This window comes from Talpa occidentalis, unplaced genomic scaffold (genome assembly GCF_014898055.3).
Source record: "Talpa occidentalis isolate TD23 unplaced genomic scaffold, MPIMG_talOcc4v2.1 talOcc4.2, whole genome shotgun sequence".
Lineage (NCBI taxonomy): Eukaryota > Metazoa > Chordata > Mammalia > Eulipotyphla > Talpidae > Talpa > Talpa occidentalis.
In genome coordinates, this window is record NW_023602073.1 from 67,680,726 (window position 1) to 67,706,963 (window position 26,238).

Here is a 26,238-nt window from a genome sequence, read left to right on the forward strand (position 1 = left end):
CTGTGCAGAGGTCCTATCTCCTTCCTTCCCCTACCCCCTTTCCTGCTGAGATCAGAACCAGACTGCAGCTGCAGGGTCATTTGTAGTCCAGGGTTTGTGGTGAGAACTGTCAGTAGAGTATGCCTTAACCCACTGGAGATTGCAAATCCTCCCCTTGGCTCAAGCAGACATGGCACTGAGGGAGGTGTATGCCACTGGTATTCTACTATAGTAACCACCATACCCACAACTCTGGCCCCCATCCTATAGTCTGGATTCTTGAACCTCTACTCCACAGTGGCTCTTGGGCTGAATTCATCCTGAAGATGTGGCCTCAAGCAATACAACAATAGAAAGCACAGCATCCAAGGTCAACACACTAGACCAATACTCTGAGACTTGTGATTCTAATGCAGGACATTGCAGCTAGACTAGGAAGGAAAGGAGTCCATCTTAAGCCACAGAAATAATCAAAGAGCACCAAACAGAATGTGAAAGCAGAGGAATTCACCTCAACCAATGGATCAAGAAAAAAGTCTGGGAAAAAACCCAATACAACAAAACTAACCAAACTACTGGAAGAAGACTTCAGAGCAACAGTCTTAATGATGCTTACTGAAATTAGTAGAACAATGAATGAACAAAAAAATACAATAAGAATAAAGAAAATATGAAGAAGTTCTAAACAGAAGTCACAGAGATAAGGAAAGCAATAGCTGAACTGAAAGATACAACAGAGGAACTCACAAGTAGATTCAAAGAGGCAGAGGAATGAATCAATGAAACTTGAGTTAGAGTAGTTGAAAGTATGCAAAAAGACCAGTAGAAGGGGAAAAAGAGTTAAAAAAATGGAACGAAACATAAGAAACTTATGGGACAGTATTAAGAAGAACAACATTCACATAATAGGGATGCCAGAAGAAGAGAGGGAGAAGGCGGCAGAAATCCTATTTGAAGGAATAATAGTCCAGAACTTCCCCCCAAAAGAGGGACAAAAACAGAGTTGTTCAAAGAATGTAAACAATATAAACCCAAACATATGCACACCAAGACACATAAATATAATGGCAAAGATTAAAGTTAGAGAATTCTAAAAGTAGTTAGGAAAAGCAGAGTTACATATAAGGGAATTTCCATTAAAGTATCAGTGGATCTCTCAGCAGACTAAAATAGAGTGACATGAGATATTCAAAGTTTTGGATGGAAAAGACCTTCAATCAAGAATCTTCTGCCTACCTGTGCTAAGACTAAGAATTGAAGAAGCAAGATAGTGCTTTACAGTCAAACAACAGTTGAAGGAATCAATCTCTTTAAACCAACTTTGTAAAAAGTTTGAAAGGCCTTCTATAAAATGAAAGCAAACCTCATTTGGAAGTAACAAGACTCCAGGAATAGAAAATATGAGGGCAGGGGAGTTAAAAATAACAGCCACATCCACAATAATGTAACGAGACCACTATCTCACACCATACAGAAAAATAATTCAGTAATAATTAAAGACTTGTATGTAAAACCTGAAACAATAAAATACACAGAAGAAAACATAGGCAAAATACTCCACAACATTAGCTTTAGTGATGTCTTTGGGGACTTGACCACACAGCAAAGAAAACATGTAAAAATAAATAAATAATACCACATCAAACTAAGAAGCTTCTGCACAGGGAAAGAAACTATCATGAAAAAAAAATCAAAACTCCACTAAATAAGTGAAAATATTTGCATATCATACATCTGACAAGGGGCTACATACAATATCTATAAGTAACTCATACAACTGAACACAAGAAACAAACAACCCAATCAGAAAATGAGCAGGGACCTAAATAGACACTTCTCCAAAGAAGACATACAGATGGCCAACAGACACAGGAAAAAATGTTCACCATTACTAATAGTCAGGAAAATGCAAATCAAAACACAGTAAGTTACCACCTCACACAGAGATAATGGCCTATATTAAAAATACCAAAAGCAAGTGTTGGTGAAGATATAGAGAAAAAGAGACTCTTGTTTACTGTTGGAAATGTAGATTGCTCCAGTCCTAGGGTAAACAGAATGGTGTTTTCTCAAAATATTAGAAATGGAACCATTGTATGACACAGCAATTCCACTCCTAGGTACCTATACAAAGAATGCAAAAACACTATTTCTGAGGGAATGTGCACTCCTATGTTCACTGCAGCACTATTTAGAACAGACAAATTGTGGAAACCTAAGTGTCCAACAATGGATGAATGGATAAAGACATGATATATATCAATACACACCATGAGTATTACATGGCTATAAAGAAAAGATGCTATCTTGACATTGGTGACAACATGGGTGGAATTGAAGAGAAGGATTATGCTGAGTGAAATAAGTCAGGAGAAAAAGAGATACTGGATGATTTCACTCATATGTCAAATATAAAGAAACATAGCAAAGGAAGAGACAAAACTAAATCAAAATCCAAAATATCTGACTGCAGAACTGCAGTTCCCAGTGGGGAAAGGGAAGGAGAACAAGGCAGAAAGAGAGCCCAGTGGACTATGGGGCAGGACTATCAGTGCTTTGGTGGTGCCTATGGTGTGGTAACATATCTATGAAGCTATACACCTAAAAAATATACAGTGTTGTCACCTCAATAATAATTTAAAACAATAAATAATTTAAAAAACAAAGAGGGAAGAAACTTAAAACTATGTAATTTTCTAAAATTAAAAAAGTAAAAATAAACCAGAATATAGAAAAAGTGAAAAGGTTCTGTTTTTTTCTCCATTAAGTTATATCCAATATTTCGAGATTAAAGCAAAATTTAGATTATTGTAACACTTAAATTTTGGCCTTAGATCAGAAATGCTCTGCATGTTATCCCTACGATCCCAGTATCTACCTTTTTATTTCCTAAAGGGAAATAAAGAATTTGGTGAACACGAAGTCAGAAAAAGACTCTGCTATTGAAATGACAAAGAGGCACTGTGGGAGGCATGCCCTTTAATCACTGGTAGACATGCTGGGATGCAGATTTCCATTTGCTTTGTAAAAATAAGTTCCATAAAAGCAAGTAGTTGCCTCTTAAATTCACTAATATAGCTACATGGCTAACTTGTAAGCATAGTTGGTACCCAATGATTCTTTTTATTTTTTTAAAGATTTATTTATTTTTATATAAGAGCTGGGGTACAGAGCAGATGCGCAGGAGGGTGAGAGGATTCACCAGAGAGAGAGCAGGGAGCAGGACAGGCAGACAGATCTAAGTACACTGCTGAGTGCAGCAGCGGGCAAGACAGGAGAGGTCTGCCACGCCATGTGGCTATTTCCCTGGCTGGCTGGGAATCGAACCTGCACTGCAGAGGCTGCGGACAGCTTCACAGTGCTGCTCTCAATCCACTGCACCACCGGGGAGGCCCGGTACCCAATGATTCTAATATTCACCATTTTCAATGAGCTAAGACCCAGTACCTGCTGATTCACACTCAGGGCTTAGAGAGAGTAGGGCTTGGTCATGTTGGTCAAGTCAAGATGTTTTTTGTTTTAACTCAATATGAAGCGTAGAATTTTTTTTAATTCCAAATAAAATATTTTCAGCAATCATAAAAGGAGGGATAAGTGTTAAATGACATCACACCTCTTGTCCTACTATTATATTTTTATCTTCCAAGAAAGTCAGGTCATTTATCATTGTTTTTATATCAAAACCCATAATTTGGCATATTAAGTTTATTTTAAATAATCTACTCCCAAATTGGTCAAGGTTAGCTAAATAAACAAGTTAAACCCCTTCCATTCAGGTTTATTTCTGCTTTTTAAAATAGATAAAATGGAAGAGTCAAATTTGAACTAAAACATACAAGGTAACAATCCCTACTTAGCAGTTCTTACCTGCCAAGCCTCTAACAACTGGAACTTTGAAAATAATTCCTCTAGCAGTCAAACCTTAGCTTACATCCACACTGCATCAGTATTGTTATATAATCTGTGGAATATGCACTGTATTACCTTTTATGAAATCTGGAAGATTCTAAATTCCAAAACGATGGACTTGTAGCTTGATTGAAGTGAGAGGTAAAGAGGTTGGAAGAAAAATATTTCTGTATATAAATAGTTATGCTTAATTAGGGACTTCAGGTAAATCACAATCTTTCTAGGATTTCTTTCATGATGTATAACATTAAGTGGTTAAACCAGATGACTTCAAAAATCCTTGGCAGTAAGTAAGCCCTAGGATTCTACCTGCTCAATTTATATCCTGGAACACATAACAAATTGTGCTCAATTTTGTATTAGGTTGAATTTCCATAGCTTTTTCCCACTGAAAGTGTCAAGCATGCATTATTAGCCATCTCTTCAATTATGTAACGTAATTCAGGTTAGTACCTGCTTTGCCAAACACAGAAGATATGCCTTCCATAATGGTCTTGTGGATGCTGGGATAAGAGAGAACAAAGGCAAGTGTCCAAAATGCAACCTTAAAAGAAGAACAAACACCACAACCTTCCTTAAAAGTGTACTTTATAGTAGCTGTAAACATTTAGAAGAAACAAAGAAAATGCTTAAACTTAAAAGCATATTAGTAAAGAGCATTTTTGAAAAACAACTAGATTTTATAAATACACTAGATATTAGATATATTTACGGGGTCAAATCTATAGTTCTATCCCCTCACTATATTTAATTATATTGTTAATACAACTTGAACTATCTTTACTGAAAAATGAAGCAGGATTTTTTAGTAATACACAATCAATATAAAATGGTAGATAGGCATATATTAAGTATCAGAAACAATAAATGATGACTTAGGGATTTTAATCCAAAACAAAAATATTGTTAAGAATTAATTTCCTTGAAATGCAAATGAACTAACAAGTTATATTTTCTATTAATGACAAGGCAATTTTAAGTAAGCACGGAAACCATACCTATAGTCTCATAAACTATACTGTCAGAGTACTGTATATATATATAATGATCCACCTGAATGTTATTGAATGTGACATGTTTGCATGTTCTCTCTCTCTAGACCAAACAAAAGTATTTCAAGTTTAATCATATTTTTCCTGATTATGAAATTATAAAATCTTACTGATATCTATATAGAGAGAGCAATATATAAATATATATAAACTGACTTTCCACTAATTTTCTTTAAATAATCCCAATACTCCCCTCTGTGGTGAAAAGAGGAAGAGCAATTGTTTGAAAGGAAGTGTTCCAATAAGTCAAATTCAATACTCCTCATTGTTTTTCCTTTTGTGACATTTAAACTGATAATGCAAGGATAAATTTCATGCTGTTTACATAAATAAAGTGAGTGGGAGAACCCAGGTCATTGCAATATAGAGTCTCTTTTTGTGTTATCATCCAGATTGCGAAAGACTTATCATAGAGATCATCCAGCTCTTCCTTACAATAGAAGACATATGCTAAGAACGTTTGTCTTTCCTGACTCCCAACCCAAACTTTTTCTGCTATTATCAACATATGGAAATGCTGAATGATTGGATTTAATTAATAACTACTCCATACTCAATTCATACTATTTAAAGAGTCAGAGATCACGTAGGGAAAGAAAAAGTTTAGTGGTCATTCCTAAATTTTCAGTACGCAATAGAATTTGGCATTTTACAAATTAGTGCTTAATTGTGCTTAATCAGATCTTAAGGGATTCAATAAAATTGGGTAGTACTTATTTTTATGACAAACAAAAGGAATTCAGCTAAGTCTTAAATGGCTATTTAATATCATTATTACTTTTAATGACTCTTTTCTAAATGAATTTCTCCTCTAAAAATCAATATTATTTTCAACTTCAAAGAATTAAATCAGTTTTTAAAAAATATGACAAGTAAAACATTGTAAAGAATAAATAAGCAGCTCATCTATATTGAATGAAAAAATAAGTGAATGAAGGTCTTTGTGTGTCCATATTTGGAAAAGGAATTAAAAACTGTTTCCAAATGTACTAATTATTATTTTTCTCAGTTCAGCATGTGTTTATTTTTAATTTTTTCTTAATTTTAGATATTTTACATCATTTTTTAATTTTTGTACAATGTATGCATTTTCATCTTGGTTATAGACCCCGTAAAATTTTGATTGTTTTGATCAAAACAATCCTATTCCCTTCTCCCCCCCTGTAGTATGTCTCTGGTTTATAGTTGCCTATTGATTTTGATTTTGTGAAATAAGCCAAAAAAAAAAGAAAAATACCAGATGGTCTCACTTATAGCAGGAATGTAGAAGACCCAAATAAGGGATCAGGAAAAAAACTAATTATTATTTTAACAATGGGATCAAATTCATGGTGAGGGTCTTGAAAAAAGCAGAAGGGCTACCTGGCTTACTAAGCTTAGGAAGCAGGAGCCAGAATGTCTTTCCATTGTTTTGGAGAGGTAAGAACAAAGGTGTGGAGGCACAAGGAGGAAAGTTGTGCCCTGCTGTTTCAGAGAGAAGATGAACTGAGTATGTTCTTCACCCATTACAAAAAAAGCTTCAACAAATATTGATGGCATCTCCATAACATCTCCACCAATAAGGGTAAACACAAATATGTCTAGGATATAATTGCTGCCCAAAGAACATTTCACATCTAGTTGGGGATGTGATGTACATACACACAGGAGAATAAAGACCTAAAATGTACAAACAATAAATGACTGTGGGAGTTGAGAGTTGAGGTAGGGTGGAGGGTAGCTATAACTTTTGAAAACATTTAGAAAGAGCCCCAAAGAAGTGACTAAAAAGGTTAAATATTAGCTTTGAGATTATTATTGGAAAAGATTCTTTAAAAGTTCATGGACTTGGAAATGGCTGTCCCATAGAAATAAGCCTATACATTATAGTTGATATCTTGGGCCAGGCCACCAAAGTTTACTTAGACCACAGCTTCCTAGGGACCTGCACTGGGTCTACCTGAAGCCTGTGGCTTGAGGCAGAGCATAGAGTCAGAAAGAAGATAAGAATATGCTCGCAACACTAAGAAAGGGCATGCCCACCATCTGCGAGCTCCAGCAGGGCTTTTGCAGCTCTGTGGGAAGAGAAAGGAGGTCACCAAAGCTGGGATAGCAGTGGCTACTCCTATCCTTGGGCATTTGAGTGAGCAAGTTTTGGAAGCCATGGTAGTTCATTATTAATGGGCCATTGAATGATTGATAGAAAGCATAGCACTACATTTTATGAAGAGAAAGCTAACATATATTATGCACCTAATTTGTGCCAAGGACTGAGTCACTTTTTATTTTTGTAAATATAATGTTCTCAACTACTCTATGAAATAGATACTATTAGTTCCATTTTACAGATGGAACACTGAGGCTTAGAGATGTTACACAATTGGCCCACTGTCACCTAGTGCTGGGATTTGGCTTTGACCCTGATGAAAGCCTGTCCAGGGTCACTGCCCACATACCAGCTGCCTCTTGGAGGTGCCAACAAGAGTCAGCAAGATGGAACTAATCATCAGACACTTCCTTTCATAAATTAATTATTTAAATCCTTTCAGACCAGTGCTGGGAACAAATTCCAAAGAACTGACTTTCCCTGTGTCGGAACAATAGGGCTTTATGTCCCTTTTTTCCTGGGACCTTTCTAATGAGATCTTGAAAATTAATTCTGTGACAGAAGTAGCTGTTTTGTTGCTGCTTTGAGAGTTGTTTTGATGTTTACTTTTTAATTTTGCTATAGCCTAATCAGTTTCCAAGAAAATTATATAAGGAAAAATCAAAGAACAATACCAGAGGTACATAAAGAAAGGGAATGGATTAGACTATTTTTTCTTGCTCACACCAGATGAAATACATATTCTAGTGGCTGACACACATTTGAGCAGAGAGGCCAGACTTTCTATTTATGCTCTGTACCCAATAAGTTTCATACAAGTTAGAAGAAATTAGAGTATCAGGACTTAGAAAGCTTCTCACAACCTTCCAAAGAGGAAGGACACTTAAAATAATTTATTGCTCCTTGTTACAAGAAAAAAGAAAAACAAATACATTTGTCATTTGAGATGAGTTATATGTTCCTGTTTAGTAGAAAACAAATATATAAAAGCAAATACATATGTATATAATTTCCCAAATATATTCCTGTGAAATCCTTACACAGGAAACTGGTGTGTATCAAAAATGAAGTGGCAGACAAACCTCATGGCTTTAATCTAGTTCACAACAGCTTTAAAAAGAAACAGATAAAAAAATTCTGCTTTCTTTAGAAATACTGTGCTTTCTAAGGTCACCAGCTCTATTCATGAGGAAGCTTAGAGGACCACGCTGGTAAGCAAGGCAAACAGAAATGGCAACCAGGAGAATGGGTAGAGGGGAAGACAAAGAACTAACATTCATTTGGTACCATCTGGGTTTATCCTGTTGAATCTTCACAATCACCTTGTAGAGAAATGAGAGCTACAATCATCTAGTCCCTAAGTCCTAGCACCATACTAAGAGCTTTATTATCCCTTTCTTAAAGCTAAGGCAATGGAGATGCAAAGAGTTTGCTACCTCTATGAAATTCTTCTATAAATAGAAGAAGGCTGGGGGCCATTGAAAGTAATGATTGCTAGAAAACACCCAGTTCTGTTGGAAATTATCTGTCTAGTTACTTTCTACTCAATAACTGTTAAGGTCAGATTTTATTCAGATTTCCAGCACCAACACCACACATGTTGCCTGACAAACAAAGTGTCCCATGTGTGGGTGTTGTCACAACTGACTCCAAAGAGCAAGCTTTCCCCTTAGGCTGTTATGTGCTGCCTTTCAGAGGAAGAATTCATTGCAGATCTCCGTTTTGCCTCCTTTGTGACCTCATCAGATTTCTTCAAGCCTTCAGATTTGTTTTTCTGTCTGAGAACTAAACCCATCACAGTCCTTTTCTTTCCCCACAAGAAGAAGTTAAAAAAAAAACTGAAAAAGAAAAATGATGAGAAAATTTGAAAGTGCAGTAGACAGAAAAACAACCCTTACTTTACTAATATACTTACAGGGACAGCATTGGACAGAGAAGCCCAAAGAAGCACGAGCCCATAATTAGGACAGTTTTGTTCACCTGTCTCCATCTCTACCATATCCAGTATAGCCTGAAATAAGGTCTGTTTAAAAGAAATTAATAAATTTAATTTAAGATTGTCAAGAACCAGCTAATTGACAAGTACTGGTATTAATAAACAAAATATATGCATTTTTCTTTAACCTAAAAGCTAGTATATGAAGAAAAAGATCAGTAATTATAGGAGATGGGAGCATGAATAGGTAGAGCAAAGAGGATATTTAGGGCTATAAAAAACATATTATAATGATGGACATCTGTCATTATGTATTAAACCAACAGAATTTGTAACATCAAGAGTGAAATGTGGGCTCGAGGTGATTATGATGTGTTAATGGACATTTCTGATGGATTTACATATAAGCTGGTAGCACACTGGGGCCTCCCTGGTGGCGCAAAGGGTTAAGCACTGCACTATGAAGCAATCAGCAGCCTCTACAGTATGAGTTCGATCCTTGGCCAGCCAGGGAGCAACCCACATGGCGAAGTAGACCTCTCCTGACTCGCCTGCTGCTCCCCTCAGCAGTATACTTCCGTCAATCTGCCTGTTCTGTTCCCCACCCTGTCTCTTGTGAATCCTCTCACCCCCTGCATCTCTGGCCTGTACCCCAGCTCTTGTATGCATAAATAAATAAATCTTTAAAACAAACAAAAAAGTTGGTAGCATAGCAATTAATAATAGGGGCTCTGAAGCTTAGCTCCTTTACTGAATTGGTTTAAATACTGGCTTAGTTTTAAGACTTCATTTTTTGAGAGCAGTTTTAGGTTCACAATAAAATTGAGAGGAAGATACACAGATTTCCCATATAATCCTTATTCTCACAGTACATAGTGTTTATTAATTTCACTTACCAAAATGGTAGTTATTATTTGTTTTTTATCAGAAGTGTGCACTGACACAGAATAATCATCTCAAGCCCATAGTTTGAAAGTTCACTCTTGACGTTACACATTCTACAGGTTTTGACAAATGTATAATGACACATGTCCATCATTATAACACATTTTCATGGCCCTATATATCCTCTTTGCTCTGCCTATTCATGCTCCCACCTCCTACAACTACTGATCTTTTTACTTTCTTCATGGTTTTGCCTTTTCCATAATGTCATAAAGTTGGAATCATGTAGTACATAACATTTTCATATTGGCTTCTTTCATTAAGTAATGTGTATTGAAGTTTCTTCCATGAATTTCCACCATTCACAATCCTTGACTCTTGCAGATTAGTGAATAAGAGAACTGCATTGTACCATAGTGTAGCAGTCATGCTTCAGATCCTAAGACATAGGTAATCTACTACATTACTACTAGAGAAAATCCATGATGGGGGACTGTTACTAACGCATGTAATGTTTCAGAAGTGATTAATTATTCTAACCTCCAGCTTTCTGATTTTAATAATCCTCAGTTTTCTGGATATTAATGTCATTGTAAAAAATAAATGAGTCATGAATTTGTGAAATGCATGATAGTATGCTTGGTGTAGAGCTAGCATCCCACAAATAAGTATTAGTGATACCTTATTTTTGTAATAATGGCTTAGTAGAATTGAAAATAAATATAGATTTTAGTTACTGTTGGTTTCTTTAAAGTTTACATCTCATGAAAAATCCTATAGATATACTTCGTTCTTTTGCTATGCTATGTAGTACAGTCTTAAAAATACTAGTTTGGTGTATATCTAGAATAGCATGGGAGAAATCAACACATTTGATGAAAATGTGAGTATAATTTTTTAAAAAACAAAAACCTTCTTCCAGTTTTTAGCTTAATTTCATTGGAATCTACTAATGCAGAAGACCACAGAATCTTTTTTTAAAGATTTGATTGATTTAATTTCTTCTTATCCCACATTTTAAAAAGCATGGGCAGTGAAAAAAGTTCATTGTGAACACTGCTGGAATGAAACAGAAGTAATACATTTTAGGAAAAAAATGAAACTAAACTGCTCACAATATTCAAATTGAATTCTGTACCTAAGTCTTCAATGTTGGAATAGCTTCAAGCAAAGTTTAAAACGTGTTTTATTTAAAATAGGAGGTAAGAATACTTATGGTTAATAATACCTCATTTATTCGGAATAAGAAAAATAAATGACGGTCTAGTAGGGAGACTTAGCAAGGGCATTAAAAAAACCTGTTTGTAGGTTCACAGGTTCCAGATCTATCTTTAAACACATGTGGTTTTAACCCTCTAATTCCTAGAAAATAATGCATATAAAAAATGTGTTTGGGTCCGTTTGTAAAATAGAAACATTAGCTGAAACACAGTTTGAAACGGAGTCAATGAAAGACATTCCAGTACAGCTTTCTGTATTCCTTTTATTCAAGGGGGAGCTACCTTCACATATTCCTTTTTTCCTAAAGCTATCTTCCTCCCCAGTGTTAAGTAGTTGTTTGTAGTATCAATTGATATAATAACTAAAAGCAAGCAAACAAAACTATTTGACATCTTCTTGAAATATTAAAATATCTGAAGTTTTTTATTTATTTTTTATTTTTTAATCTTTTTTTAAAAGATATATTTATTTATTTATACAAGCACTGGGTACAGTCAGAAGCGCGGGAGGGTGAGAGAACTCACCAGAGCCAGAGCGGGGAGCAGAGCAGGCAGAAGGACCGAAGTACACTGCTGAGAGGAGCAGTGAGCCTGGCAGGAGAGGTCTGCGCGCCATGTGGGACCCTCCTCCGGTGGCCGGGGAGCAGCCGGGTATCGAACCGGCACCGCAGAGGCTGCGGGCAGCTTCTCAACCCAGCGCTCAACCGCTGCGCCACCGGGGAGGCCCTGAAGTGTTTTTTTAATGATAGAAAAACTGATAAACTCAAGTAGTCCTTACTATGTTCTACGTGTCTTTTCTATATTGCACTAAGTCCTTTACAAATAGTAACTCATTTAATCCTCACAACTCTATGAGGTAGGTGAGGAAACTAAGGACAGAAAGTCAGGTAACCATGCCCTAAATCAAGAAACTGGTAACTGGATTTGAGCCTAGGCAGTGGGAAGCACATGAGCCTCAGTTTCTGAGGGTTGGCCTGGAGAATTAAGGAGTTTTAGAAAGCTCCCAAGGAATCATTTTTTTTAAGATTATTTTTTTGGCGGGGGTGGGGGTCTCCCCTGGTGGCACAGACAGTTGAGCGCCGCGCTGTGAAGCTGTCTGCAGCCTCTGCAGCACCGGTTCCCTCCTGACCGGCCTGCGAGGGTCCCACATGGCGGAGCAGACCTCTCCTGTGGCACCCGCTGCTCCCCTCAGCAGTGTATTTCGTCAGCCTGCCTGTTCTGTTCCCCGCTCTGTCTCTGGTGAATCCTCTCACCCTCCTACACATCTGGCCTGTACCCTGGTTCTTGTATAAATAAATAAATAATAAATAAATAAATCTTAAAAAAAAAAAAAAAAAAGAAAGAAAAGACAAAGCCTGCCTCCCCCTGACAATGTGCGCAGCTTCACTCAATGACCCCCACCTTGGGTCCATGAAGTCTGCCTGGGGTGCAATAAATTTTCCCTTCCTTTGAGGAAACAAAAAAAAAAAGCCTTTTCTTTTTTTTTGCATAGAAGAACTGGGATGCGAACTGGGATGCAGCCAGAGGTGGGGAGGTTTTGGTGTGGGGAAGAGAATGAGAGGATTCACCAGAGACAGAGTGGGGAGCAGAACAGGAAGATTTGTGACAGGGTGATCACCAGGGAAAGGGGAGATTCCAGTTCCTTGACCCACCCAAGGAAGGGTGGGGTTGAGCAGGGAGAAGAAGATGCTAAAGAGACTAGAGATGGAAGGAAGCAGGATGGAGAGTCAGAAGGAGACCTGGCAGAGGCGCCTGGAGCAGAGAGAAGTGTGAAGTTGCACTTGTTTCTTGGTTCTGGTCTGGTTGAAACAGACGTGGCTAAGAGACCCGGGGGGAGGTTAACAATGGCAGCTCTCATCTTGATTTTGGTCTTTCTGTCCCAGACGTGCTGGACCCCTTCTGCCCCTTTCCTATGTGTCCCAAATAGAAAGTGCCTTAGACTTGTGACAGGCTACTGGGCTTCAATGGCCCTGCTTTGGGCCAACACTGTTTGGCTGGGCATTTACCCATGAGGGAGGAGTAACTTTGAGTGCCTTTGATTTGGAAAATTTATTCTTTGTTTTTTCTATACTGCACACTAATTGTATTAAAGTTCCTTTCCATTAAAGGTCTCTCACAGTAGAGTATGTTTTGTCTTGATGCGGGAGATCAATGGTGCTCCATTCCCTGCCCTGTAACAGGTTTACTAAAATACACTGCTAAGGGGAGCAGCAGGCGAGACAGGAGAGGACTCCTGAGGGCATATGGGTTAGCTCCCTGGCTGAGGATCGAACCCAGGCCATAGCAGGGCTCGATAGCACTAAAACTTAACCCCTAGACCACCAGGGAGGCCCCTCCCAGGGATGCTATTGCCCACTCAGAGCTGAGAATCATTCATCAGCAAGCATCCATCCACATGGAAGGCTTATTGCTAGAGTTCACCCAGAGTTTCTGTTTCATGGGAAATGTTGATACCACTGACTGGGGACCACACTTGAGGAACCACAGATGGAGGGCACTTAGGACACTGATTCTGCTTTCAAAATTATCCATACTACCCCTTTTATTTGAGAAGAACAAAAATTAGTGGATGTGGCATCAAGAACAAAGTCTACTTTGTAAAGTACTATTAACTTTGCTGAATTTGCCCTAACTCCCACCTGTCACTGCTGACACAACCAACTGTATAATATATAAATCAGTAAAGTATCTCAGTATTTTTGTTTTATTTTTTTCTACATCCTTATTTTTTTATACACAGAGTACTATTAATAACTACCTCACTGTTGTGAGGATGGGATAATAAAGTAATGCACTCATCACAGTGCCTGGCACAAAATGGTATCTAATATATCTCACAAATTGTAGCAAAATATATAATTACAGTTTTCATCTCAGAAATTTTAGCAAAGAAGTTAAGGAATACTTACCATGGAATTTTCTTTTGTCGATTTAGAAACTTTTATATCTGGAATGCTTTTCTTAAGGAACGCTAGAAACCACTTTTTGGATTTTGACCAGTTTCTAGGTGAGAAAAAATATTTATATAAATTAATTTGAAAGCACTTGAAGAGCAATAGGTCACAGCAGAAAAGGAAGAATGTTTATGGAATTATGTTTTTCTAAATTTCTTCTTTATTTTCAGTTAGAGCTTCATAAGACCTATCTCAGACTTACTAGTCTACAAGGAAAACTGAGGGAGATAAGCAGCCACATTTTAATATCTTTTAGAAATAAATGTTTGAGGGCCTCCCCGGTGGTGCAGCAGTTGAGCACTGGGTTACAAAGCTGCCTACAGCCTCTGCAGCGCCAGTTCGATCCCCGGCTGCTCCCTGGCCACCGGAGGAGGGTCCCATATGGTGCACAGGCCTCTCCTGCCGCCCGCTGCTCCCCTCAGCAGTGTACTTCGGTCCTTCTGCTTGCTCTGCTCCCCGCCCTGGCTCTGGTGAATTCTCTCACCCTTCCGTGCTTCTGACTGTACCCAGTGCTTGTATAAATAAATAAATAAATCTTTAAAAAGAAAATAAGGACAACATTGTCTAATTCTGAGACTAGTCACACTTGATGACTGAACACATTCCAAAATGTAGCAGTGAATGTAATAATAATAATACACTATAATATATGCAAGGTTGAAAAAAAATTCTTCCTTTCACTCTCATATTTTCTCCTTTTCCCATCCTCTCCTTTTACCCTCAAAATAAGGGGAAAAAAGAAATAATGCATCTCTCTTCAATTACTCCTGTCATTCGCACACACACCCAAAACCCAAACTGGTGATAGGAAATATTTTTTTTTCTCTTCCACTTACACTGCTGTTACATTTGGCTAGCATAGAGAAGTGATATAAATATATCAATTGCTGAGAGGACCTTGATGAAGGAATCAGTTCTAAGAAAATAGGAGACAACTCTGTACCTTAGTAGATATTCTGGAATCTGGGATCCATACTCAAAACCTTCATCGTAACTTTGAAAATGTCTATGGAACTCCTTGATTTTCCTTTCATTTGTGGGAAACAAACCTTTTTTAAAGAGTATATTCACTGTGACAGGATAAAGTAGATTCCTACAAAGACAGAAACATAAAAAAAAACAAAAACCAAAACCAAAACAAAAGACCCAATGCCAAAAAAGAAAGGCACAAGAAACAAAAGAGAGCATTATTTAATATCCCTCTGTTAGGAATAGATAATATGTAACACATTCTTTTGGAAAAAGTCACACTTGGGAGGTTTTAATATTTGCTTGCTGTGATCAAAATAACTTAGGGATAATTGAAATTGTAGTCTCATCTAGCAGAAGATTTTAAAATGCTTTCCAAGCAAGCACTGTCAGATTCTGACAATTGTGAGTTGATAAGCAGAAAGAAGTTGATTCCATACAATTTCAACAAGCATTTAATTAGCAAATAATAATAACAAAATACTGTCCATGTCCTTAGATAGCAGCAAAAAATAACCAACCAAAGAATTAAGGGCAATATTAGTCATCAAATTTCCTAATGTCTTACAGGATCCTACAAATTTGACCAATTGTATATTGAAATGTATGACCTATCACCAATAACTTTTACTTTAACTGAAAAAAAAAATGACTACTGTGGAATACTTTAGTGAAAAAAAAAAAAGATTACCAATATGTCCTAGATTAGTAGTACTAAGTATTGTTTATTTCATTTTTATTTACCTTCCTTACTTAGAAACTCTTCAGAATCTCATTGCCCCCCACCCCGGTTTGAAAGGCTTGCAACAATTGTCTTTATTTTGTTGTAGATATTGAGCATGCTAAAAGTTTATTTGATTGCTTGGTTTTGTTTTTGTTATTTCTCTCTTGCTTTTTCTGGAATGCTTGCAAAATGTTATTGTTCTGTTTTGAACCTGAACTGTTGAATCCTACTTAGCATCCCAGCATCCTATCAAGATGGGAAAGTATCAAACTGGTAACATCAATTTATGACAATTTCTCTTTGCTTGCCATGCCCTGCCCAGATCTTTGCCAAAAAGCTAGAGTATGATGTGTTCCCTGGCTCCCTCCACTGCCCTTCTCTGGGGCACCCATCCTCAGATCCCTCCTCTAAGGAGGAACCTGGGCTGAGTCCTGAGGCCAACCATGATTTTATCTCAGCCACCTTGACAAATTTCACAAACATCTCCTAGACCCTTGCCATCTACTTTAAGATTCTCTACTCTGCCCTTTCCTCTCAATGGCAGCTTGCTCTAGCAATCACAGATTGCGCTAAATGTTTTGTCAAAATTCTGATGGGTGCATAACAATTATAAGAGGTAAATCCATGTAGAGCATACACATCTGAAGTGATTAAGAAGACATTACTGTAAAGGTATTAAGATGAATGCATTGGTTGATTTATCTACTTTAAAACTGAAGTGCTAACTGAAAGTTTGCCAAATGAAATTTAAAAGATTAATCTCTAAATCACCTAGTAGGTAAAGACGTCATTAATCTCCCATAATTCTGAATTCCAATCCAAAGGCTCCAAATTTTAATCCCTTCTGCCCCCCCCACCAAAAAAAAACTAAATCAATGTGATGCATATATTTACCTTACTAAGTTGTTCAACTCCATTGTCCCATGAGTGCCCAGATTTTCCAACTGTCTGTGTAATTCTTCTGTCAATTTTCCAGAGATTTGCTCTAGGTTGAAAGTACCCATTTTCCCTTTCATCATGATATAAAGTTTTTCATGAAGTGTGAAAAAGATGTTCTTTGGAATTGATGCTACAAAGAGAGAAAATTGTTTTCGAAAGAAAATAAAAGAATTCCTTGAAGCAAACACTCCATATACTTGATAGGGATTATAGCTAAAGTCTGCCCAGTACATAAACCAACTCTTACAAATAAAAAGGAGGTAATGATTTGACCTACATTTTGAAATAGTGAAAGTCGATAGGGAATTTCACTTTAAGGGATGATGGATACTTAAGTAATTAAGAAGGCATCTCAGACTCACAAATTTGGTGATTTTATTTCCAGGTTAAAAACCTTCCATTGGATTTCTATCCTAAAGGTTTATAAGACCGTATACCATCTTTCTAGCTCCCCAGTAATATTTCTGGTCCCTTTTCTCTCCAAATCTATATTCCAGTATATTGAAAACACACACTCATTTTTTATATTTCAGAATTTTCATGAGCTCTACTCTTCTCAGAACATTCTCTCCTTGACCACCAACCTTCCCCCCACCCCTATACACCCATGCCTGCAAGTCATAAATTTCTCCTACTGCTTTATATTTTTCTTCAATTGTCTTCTTGACTATTATTTCTACCAGGAGGCCTTTCATAGCCCCATGAATAACCTCCCCCCACTATCTCCTTTATATTAGTCTTCATGCTCAGCCATAACACATCCTCCTGAATGGGTTGGTTTGGGCTGAGTTTTTTAACTAATTATTCTTTTATATTTTTCTTTAATCCTTTTTAAATTTTATTGAAAGTGTCTTTTTCAAAAAATAAATTTTAATTTTATACATTATCATCCTATTATGTGATGGTTACATTTTGTGTAAGTTATAAAAAAATATTTAGATTTCTTGAGCATACATCATCTCTGTGGTAGGGGAATATGTGAGAGAAATAATAAGCTGACTGAAGAGTAAATATTAATATATTTTACCTGTTAAATAGAAATATTTTAAACATGAAAAGCCCGGGGGAGGCAAAACTTAAAAATCTTGCTCATTTCTACACACCTCTGATAGGAGAGTAAGTTGGTATATTTTTCTGAGTATGTGAATGCACCTATCAAGAGTGTTCCAAATATTTATATTCTTCAATCTGGAATGCCATAGTCTAAATATCAAAAAGTACTAAATAGTCAAAGAATGTAGTCAATCCATTGTGATTTTTGTGCAAGCAAGAAATAAAAATCACGTTATTGATCACTGACAGCTTTTAGAATACTTTTTTATCTTAATGGCAAGAAATACACGAAAGGCTCTTTTAATTCATGCTATGTATTAGGTTGAATACGTATTTGTTTTTCAGTGACCATACTTATCATATACTCTTTTCCCCACCTAATTCTACTCTCAAGAATAAATTACAGGCCCACATCAGATTTCATAGGGGAGTAAGACCTTAAGTGTTACCCTAAAATTGCTCTGGGATTCCAATGTTGTATTTCAAATGAATTATCTAAAAATATTCTTTACCTGTACGATAGACGGGATTTTGCACTGCTAGTTCAAAATTTACTTCTTTGGATTTTAAAAACACATTCATTCCCTCTTCTTCAGTAATAAAGGTCATTCGGGTGCCCAATACAAAGATTGTAAATATTGGTCCATACTGATAAGAAAAATGATACAAATAATATAAATGTTACTGGGTAATGGGTTATGTTTAAGACAATGCTCTTAAGGACACCCAATGTAGAAGTTAGTCAAGATAAAAGCTACAGTTACTATATAAGTGAATGAGTTATAAATTTTGCTGATTCGGTCATCTAAATTATATCAATCCTAATTTATTCTGTCCTAATACTTAATTTTCCTTTTGATCATGTTATTATTTACTTGCATCATCCTTAATGCATAATTATTTAAAATAATAGTTTGAAATAATTATTCAAAACTATATCAAATATTGTAATATTTCAACATTGTATTAAAATATCCGTAGGCTCACAAGTGACCTAAGCTCAACTTTGTTCAAGAAAATGATACAAAATAGATGATTTCACCTTAAATCTGTAGTGATTTAACAATGCTTTGCAATCCTCAAAAGTTCACTAACCAGGGCCTCCCCTGGTGGCACAGTGGTTGAGCGCTGGGCTGCGGGACTGCCTGCAGCCTCTGCAGCGCCAGTTGTTCACTACCCAGCCTCCGGCGAGGGTCCCACCAAAAAAAAAAAAAAAAAAAAAAAAAAAAAAAAGTTCACTAACGAGCTCACTTTCTCACTTTCCAAAATGACTATTTCATCTGTACACCCTGCCCAACCCTCTCCACTCTTATAGTAGTGCCCCTCCTTTGTAACTCAAGAAGCAATCAAGTAAGAGCTTCTCTACTTCTCCCCACCAAATCCTGCAAAGATAACAAATCTATACCCATTTTCCATGCTTCCCCTCAGGTTAACACAGATGCAATTTTCTGCTCCTGTGAAATGCCAGGACTCCTTCAGTTGTGTTATGGATTCCACATTCTTACCTTCTCTTTGTTCTACATTTATGCCTTCTCTTCCCTATATCATCAGTCCTATCAGATCACTATTTGTAGCCTACAAACATACTCTAGTGCAGGGATTGATTTCAGGGAGCCCAAGATATTACTGGGAAAAAAATATCAATATTTTCTTTTTTTTTTTTTTTTTAGAATATACAATTTTTTTTATTTTATAGAGGCATGTTTTATTTATTTATTTTATTTGTTTGTTTGTTTTTTGTTTATGCATGCACTGGGTACAGTCAGAAGTGCGGGAGGGTGAGAGAATTCACCAGAGCCAGAGCGGGAAGCAGAGCAGGCAGAAGGACTGAAGTACACTGCTGAGGGGAGCAGCGGGCGGCAGGAGATGTCTGCGCGCCATGTGGGACCCTCCTCTGGTGGCTGGGGAGCAGCCGGGGATCGAACCGGTTCGCAACCCAGCGCTCAACCACTGCGCCACCGGGGAGACCCAAAAATATCAATATTCTCAATGACCTGTAATTATAATTTAACATTTTATCAAAATACGAATGTAAGTAACAACCCCCAATGTTATCCATGACTCTATCATCAAAAGAAACCATTGTTTCATATGCATTTCCTTAAATTCTGTGTCTATTTGGCATCAATTCATCATGAGGCTAATTATATTAGCTATTATTTTCTTATTTTTGATGTTCTGGCTTTAGCAGCCTTGCTACTAAGGAGAAATTGCCCTAGCCTCGGGCTAGCCAATTCTCAGGAAGAACAAAGAGCTCACTTAGTCAGAGGTATGCCTTTCTTAAGCAAAACAACCCATCTAGAGTCTATACCCCAGTTCCTGACTACTTCCTTATTTCACACACTTCATGCCAAAAGTTCTTCTATTCTAAAGCAGCCCAGGGCCAGGTACCAAACAACCAGAGACCATCACTATCACTCAAAGACATTCAGAATTATTCAAACTAGTCAATACTAAATTGTTTCCCCTACCCTGTCTTGGTGTTCCTCAGTGAGTCTAGATCAAGACTCTGCACAGGCTTTTCTCTAGCTCCTCTTATGCCTCCTCACTGACACTGGTGCTTTATCCCCTGGCCCTGCACAGCATACAGTGACCCTCCTCTTCCCCTCAAAATAATAAACTTCCTTCCAAGAAACATTCTCATTTCTTCCTATGGTCAGGATGACTTTACCAGACCACAGCCAACATGTATTTTCTAAGAACAAACTCCCATACTTTATATAACATTATAGTTATAAATACCTTGAAATATCATTCATGCTCATCACTACTTCAATATTACAATCATACCTTAACCTGCCATGAATGGCACATGATCATTCCTAGGACACAATGGTGGGCAGTACCAGGTCTATAATATTTTTGAGTGTATCTTTTTTGATTAGTTTCTTCAGTTATTGCTCTTGGTATTACTTTATTCATATATAACTAATCATAGTCAATCAGTGTAGTTTATTACCAGTTCATGTGTTGCAATTTTTGTTTCAGGACAAAACATAATTTAGAAATCTGAAGAGAAGTAAAGTCTATTGTATTCGCATATATTTTGATTACTATGTCCTTCTTGATGTCCAAGATTTCTTCTTTTATTGCTCTTTTCCATTTAGAGAACTTCCTTGAGTTAAATGTTTAAGATAGGTTTGAGAGCAAAAGATTTAGTCTTCCTTTAACTGAAAATGTCTTGTTTTCCCCTTAATTTCAAGTGGATAGTTCTGCTAACACGAAGATTCTTAGTTGACAGTTCTCTCTTCTTTGAGTACTTGAGAAAATGTTACTTTACTTTCTTCTCACTTCCATGGTTTCTGATGCGGAATCTGTCTGCTCACCATAATGAGGTTTCATTATTCTCTTGCTGCTTTTAAGAATTCTTTCTTTGACCTTAGACTGCAGAAGTTTGACTATCATGGGTGTTGGTGTACATTTCCTTAGGTTTCTCTTCTTTGGAATTAGCTTAATTTTGGTCATTAGCCAATTTGGGAATTTTTCAGCCTTATTTCTACAAATACCTTTCATCCCTACCCTCTCTTCACTCCTTCTGGAACTCTGACAACATGAATGTTAATTCTTTTGTTATAAAGTCCCTAATGGGCTATCCTTTTTTTTTTTTCAGTACTTCTTCTGTCTTTTATATTGGATAATTGAGCTATCTTCAAGGTCACTGATTGTTTTCTTCCTGTTATCTATCGTGCTGTTGTACCCATCCATTGAGTTTTTATTCTTTATTAGTTATTTTATTTTCATTTCTAAAATTTCCATTTGTTTCTTATTTATATGAGCTATTTCTTTTGAGAGACTTTCTATTTCTTTATTGATACTTTTTATTTTTTTCCATTTGATTCAAAAATGTTTATAATTACTTAATAGTTGAAGCACTTTACCATGATTACCTTAAGGTCCTTGTCAGAGAGTTGTCATATCTGTGTCATCTCAATGTTGTCATCTCTTGATTGTCTTTTGTTATTCAAGTTGAAATCTGCCTGGTTCTTTGTAGGAGGAGTGATTTTCTGTTGAAATCTGGATACTTGGTATATTATGGAATGACACTCTGAATCTTATTTAAATCTTATGTTTTCCAGGCCTCCTTTGGCATTATTGTCAGGTAGGAAGTGGGGTGTCACATTATCTACCTATATGATAGGTAGAAATTTAGGCTCTTCACTTGGTCTCTACTTACACCTTGCTAATGCTGGTTGTGTAACTGGTAGCTGTTCTTTGAACCTGAGTAGTCTTGCAATTGTGTGTGTGGGTGAAGAACTCAGATGGTGATCAGTAAACTATTCGGGCAGTGTCCTTGGCCAGTTTTAATGCCCCTTGCTGCCCTGTATCAGTTGGAGATGAAAGTTAAGATTCCCTACTAGATTTCTTCTTATACAACTCCATCTGAGAGGAGTGGGCTTCTCATTACTACTTCATCATGGCCTCCACAGATATGGAAATAAGAAGTTAGGAAGTAGCCTCTTTATTGTTGAGTGGTGTAAAAAATCCTGACTTTATAAGGCTCAGCAGTCTCAACCCCAATGAGTTGTGGGTTGTGGGAGACTCCATGCTACTGCTGGGTTGTAGCAGGATCCTGGTATGGCCTTAAAACTGCAGTAGGATGGATTTATTATTGAAAGGCATAGAAAGTCAGGATTTTCTAGAGCCTCCTCGGTGGCACAGCGGTTGAGCGCAGGGTTGTGAAGCTGCCCACAGTCTCTGCACCGCCGGTTTGATCCCCAGCTGCCAGCGAGGGTCCCACATGGCGCACAGACCTCTCCTACTGTCTGCTGCTCCCTTCAGCAGTGTATTTCTTCATCAGTTTGCCTGTTTTGCTCCCCGCTCTGGCTCTGGTGAATTCTCTCACCCTCCCGCGCTTCTGACTGTACCCAGTGCTTGTATAAATAAATAAAAATAAATCTTTAAAAAAAAAAAAAGTCAGGCCTCCTCTGATACCACTCCATCTTGGAGCAGAGGGTTATAGGCTAGCAAGACTGTATAGTTAGGTTTCCTGCTTGTCATTTGCTGACTAAGGTAACGCCAAAGATTTTTCTGCAGTGTTTGACTGTATTACAATAGTTATTATTGTCTGGAAGTTTTCATTTTGCCAGATTGCTCCTTTCCTGGTTATCTGGAGAGAATAGGCTTTTCTTGGGGCACATTTTTTGTCTGTGCCTATTGGCATTTCCAGGTTTTTGGGCTTTCTAGAATCCCAATCTAGACTCTAGATACATGAAGCAGAAAGAAAACTTAGGGAACTCACTGTCATTTTTTACCTCAGATCCTATGGTCACTGACCTATCTGCCTTCCTCTCTCTACCTTTCAGAATCTTATGCTTGTTTTACAAATAATGTTCAAGCATTGTTTATGTCTTACTTTGTGGGACAAATAGGGCAAAGTAAATTTATGTTATCATTTCAGAAGTAAACATTCCTAATTAATTTTTTAAGTCATAGGATACCTCTAACAGTTACACAAGAGAATAAAGGAAGGTTAACTAGACAGCCAGAGGACAAAGAAGAGGAATAATTTTCATCGTATAGATGCTTACTTATACCTTTAGCATATGAACCTATTGACAAAAGAAAGAATTTTTAAAGAAAATGAACTTCAAACTTTGCTAGAAATTGTGACAACTTCTTTCTGGATTGTTCCACCTCTTTTCTGGAAACCACACAAAACCACAAGGAGAACAAGCACCATACTCAGGTAAGCAAGAAAAAGAAATCAACAAACTATAAAAGTGTAGGCCACAGCATCTGAAACCAACAGGCATCAGAAATTTCAACAGTAGGATGTGAGAGAAACAGGAATATGCAAGGATATGGAACCACTGTGAGATGGGCTAAGATTAAACAGTATTAGGGAAGGTAGCAAAAAGTTACACAAAAATTGTTCAGAAGGGTCCAGAAAGCTCCATCTTCTAAAAGTAAAGAGAACACCTGAGAAGACAAGAGTTGTGTCTCTTAGTAGGAGCAGCTATTGAAGAAAGGCAGTAAGAGATCATGTCTAGATTAGATCCTGAAAGACAGGAGCCATGGATGCACAGAGGTGGTATTTTTTCACTGTAGTAAAAGAGAAGAGAAAACAAACATAAGCTGAGAAACCTGGAAAACAACATCCCCCAATCAAATCCTCCTGCTAACAAGTGGTTCAAGATAACTCAACTCATTAAAATATTAGTAAACAAAAAGGAAAAATTCAGAACTATAAAAAAACTTTAAAAAGCAGAAATTCCTTAAAAATGATAAAATTCACCGAAAAGTGTTTCGCCTAAGAGCATATAAAACCTGTCATGCAGAATTACTTTTGTGAATTCAAATATTATGTAATAGTTGCAGCTGCAAATGAAATAAAGCAGAAGTATAAGAAAACATGGAAGAAATAGCTAGGCAATAGAGGAAAATTAGGGGAAAAAGAAACTCAGGGGGAAAAAAAAGACAATAAAGGCATTTCTGAAGAAAAGACAACTACAATATATACAAGAGAGACTATACACCACAAAATAACAACAACAACAGAAAGAGCCTAAGGAAAGAGAATGTAAAAATACAAAAACTAAAAAGGGTAAAATCGAAATATATATGTGAAAAAAGTTGCATAATTGGAACTCTTTCCCAACTTCCAAACTCATGTATCCAACTGCTTACCTCAACGTCTCCACTTGGCTATCAACATCCCAAACTCTTATCTATCTAAATTGGAGTTCCTATCCTCCCTCCCAATGAGTTCTTACAATCTTGCCCATCTTACTTGTTAGCAACTATACTTTCTAGTTTCTGTAGCCAAACCTGTTGAACCACCTTTGATCCTTTTCATTCTTTGCAATCTACTGGCAAATCCTGTTACTTACATCTTCAAAAGATATCAAGCAAGGCCTCCCCTGGTGTCCCAGGCAGTTGAGCTCAGCGCTATGAAGCTGTCTGCAGCCTCTGCGGCACAGGTTTGATCCTGGCTGGCCAGTCGGCTGGCAAGGATCCCACATGGCATGGCAGACCTCTCCTGGCTCGTCCGCTGCTCCCCTCAGCAGTGTATTTCGTAAGTCTGCCTGTTCTGCTCCCCACTCTGTCTCTGGTGAATCCTCTCACCCTCCCGCACATCTGGCCTGTACCCCGTTCTTAAATAAATAAAAAAAAAACTTAAAAAAAAAAAAGATATCAAGCCACTTCTCAAACATGCACTGCTATCACAGTGGTCAATCTAAACTATGATCTCAATCTTGAATTAATGCACTAACCTTAAAAATATCTTCTTTCTTTTACTCATATTTTTGTTCAGCAGAGCAGCCAAAGGGGTGCTTTAAAATTGAAGTCAGATCACCTCACTCCTCTACTCAAAACACTCAGTTTCCTATTACACTCACTTTGATAATTTACAGATATGCTTGCCACATAGAAAAGACATTTTTTTCTACAATATTTATAATAGCAAAATATGGGAAACAAACCACATCAATCACTAGGAAACTCTTAAAATGAACTATGGCACAGGGATTACTTTGCAACTTTTCCAACAAATTCAGAAGCTTCTATTTCTGTGTTGGTAGGATGTGGTAGAAACAGGTAAACCAAGTGTCTCATTGACAACTAGGAAGATGGATAAATTTCAAAGATCATGTTTTCAAAGACCTCGCAGAAGTTGGGGAAACGTAAAAACTAAATGGAATGAAACTCCGCAGAGGAGAGAATTGTCTAGAGGTAAACAAACAATAAATCACTATCCCCCCCCCCCACCACCCGTGATGTCTGTGAATTCCTGGTATAGAGTGAAGGTCAGGACTGAAATAGATAACTTCAAAAAATCTGTAACATACATAATGAACACTTAATGAACATAAATATTAAGTACCTTCAGAAAAAAGATAAGCTTGTCTACTCTCATCACCTCTAATCCACAATATGTTAGCGGTATTACTGATTGTAATAATGCAAGATAAACATATAGAAGACATACATATAAAAAATGTGTCTGTTTGCAGGAAAGATTTTATGTGTAAAAATTCTAACGAGTCTACAAAATAACTACTGGAGCTAGTAAGTGAATCTTGCAATTGAATCATAAGATAGAAAGTTTGATATGCATATATATAGAGAGAGATAGATATAGATATATAGATATATAAATAAGGTCCCTGGGCTCTCTTTTGTCTGTAGCATGGAGAGTGGCATGTGGATCAATGTGTGTGTATGTGATTTGATTATTAGATTGCATTTTGCTTTTTAGTTTTTCTTTTTCCTTTTGAAAAATTCATCCTTCCCTTTCACATATTACTAAGTTAGTTTTTTGAGATGTTGTACCTAAAACTATTTTAAAAATTAACTCCTATTCATATGGTAGATGTTCTAAACTTGACAGCAGTTGTGAAAGTGATTTAACTTTCACCACTCTTCATGTGACAGCTTTAATATCAAAAGGTTTAGAAAAGCCCAGGGCAAAGGGAGTAAAGGAGGCAATTCTTCTGAATGAATGGACTTTTTTTGCTATTGCTTTTGCATGTTTAACATAAAAGTTCTTGTTACTAGGGAAATTATGGCTTTTGACTATACAAACAACCT

At 37.0% G+C, this 26,238-nt stretch overlaps 1 protein-coding gene across 4 annotated transcripts in view; it reads right to left on the reverse strand.

Annotated features, from left to right (window-relative positions):
- Nucleotides 1-26,238, reverse strand: part of LOC119252536 (24-hydroxycholesterol 7-alpha-hydroxylase) — a 79,958-nt gene that overhangs the window by 51,936 nt on the left and 1,784 nt on the right. For 3 of the 4 annotated variants that reach the window (XM_054698852.1, XM_037519834.2, XM_054698851.1), the window contains 6 exons: nucleotides 18,219-18,354; nucleotides 16,609-16,783; nucleotides 14,965-15,114; nucleotides 13,977-14,070; nucleotides 8,942-9,049; nucleotides 4,342-4,432 (listed from right to left, as the gene is read on the reverse strand). In XM_054698852.1, coding sequence (XP_054554827.1) covers nucleotides 4,342-4,432; nucleotides 8,942-9,049; nucleotides 13,977-14,070; nucleotides 14,965-15,114; nucleotides 16,609-16,783; nucleotides 18,219-18,315 — 715 coding nt within the window. In that variant the 5' untranslated portion in view covers nucleotides 18,316-18,354. The remainder of the gene's footprint in view (nucleotides 1-4,341; nucleotides 4,433-8,941; nucleotides 9,050-13,976; nucleotides 14,071-14,964; nucleotides 15,115-16,608; nucleotides 16,784-18,218; nucleotides 18,355-26,238) is intronic. The other variant, XM_037519835.2, reaches the window with a different exon arrangement.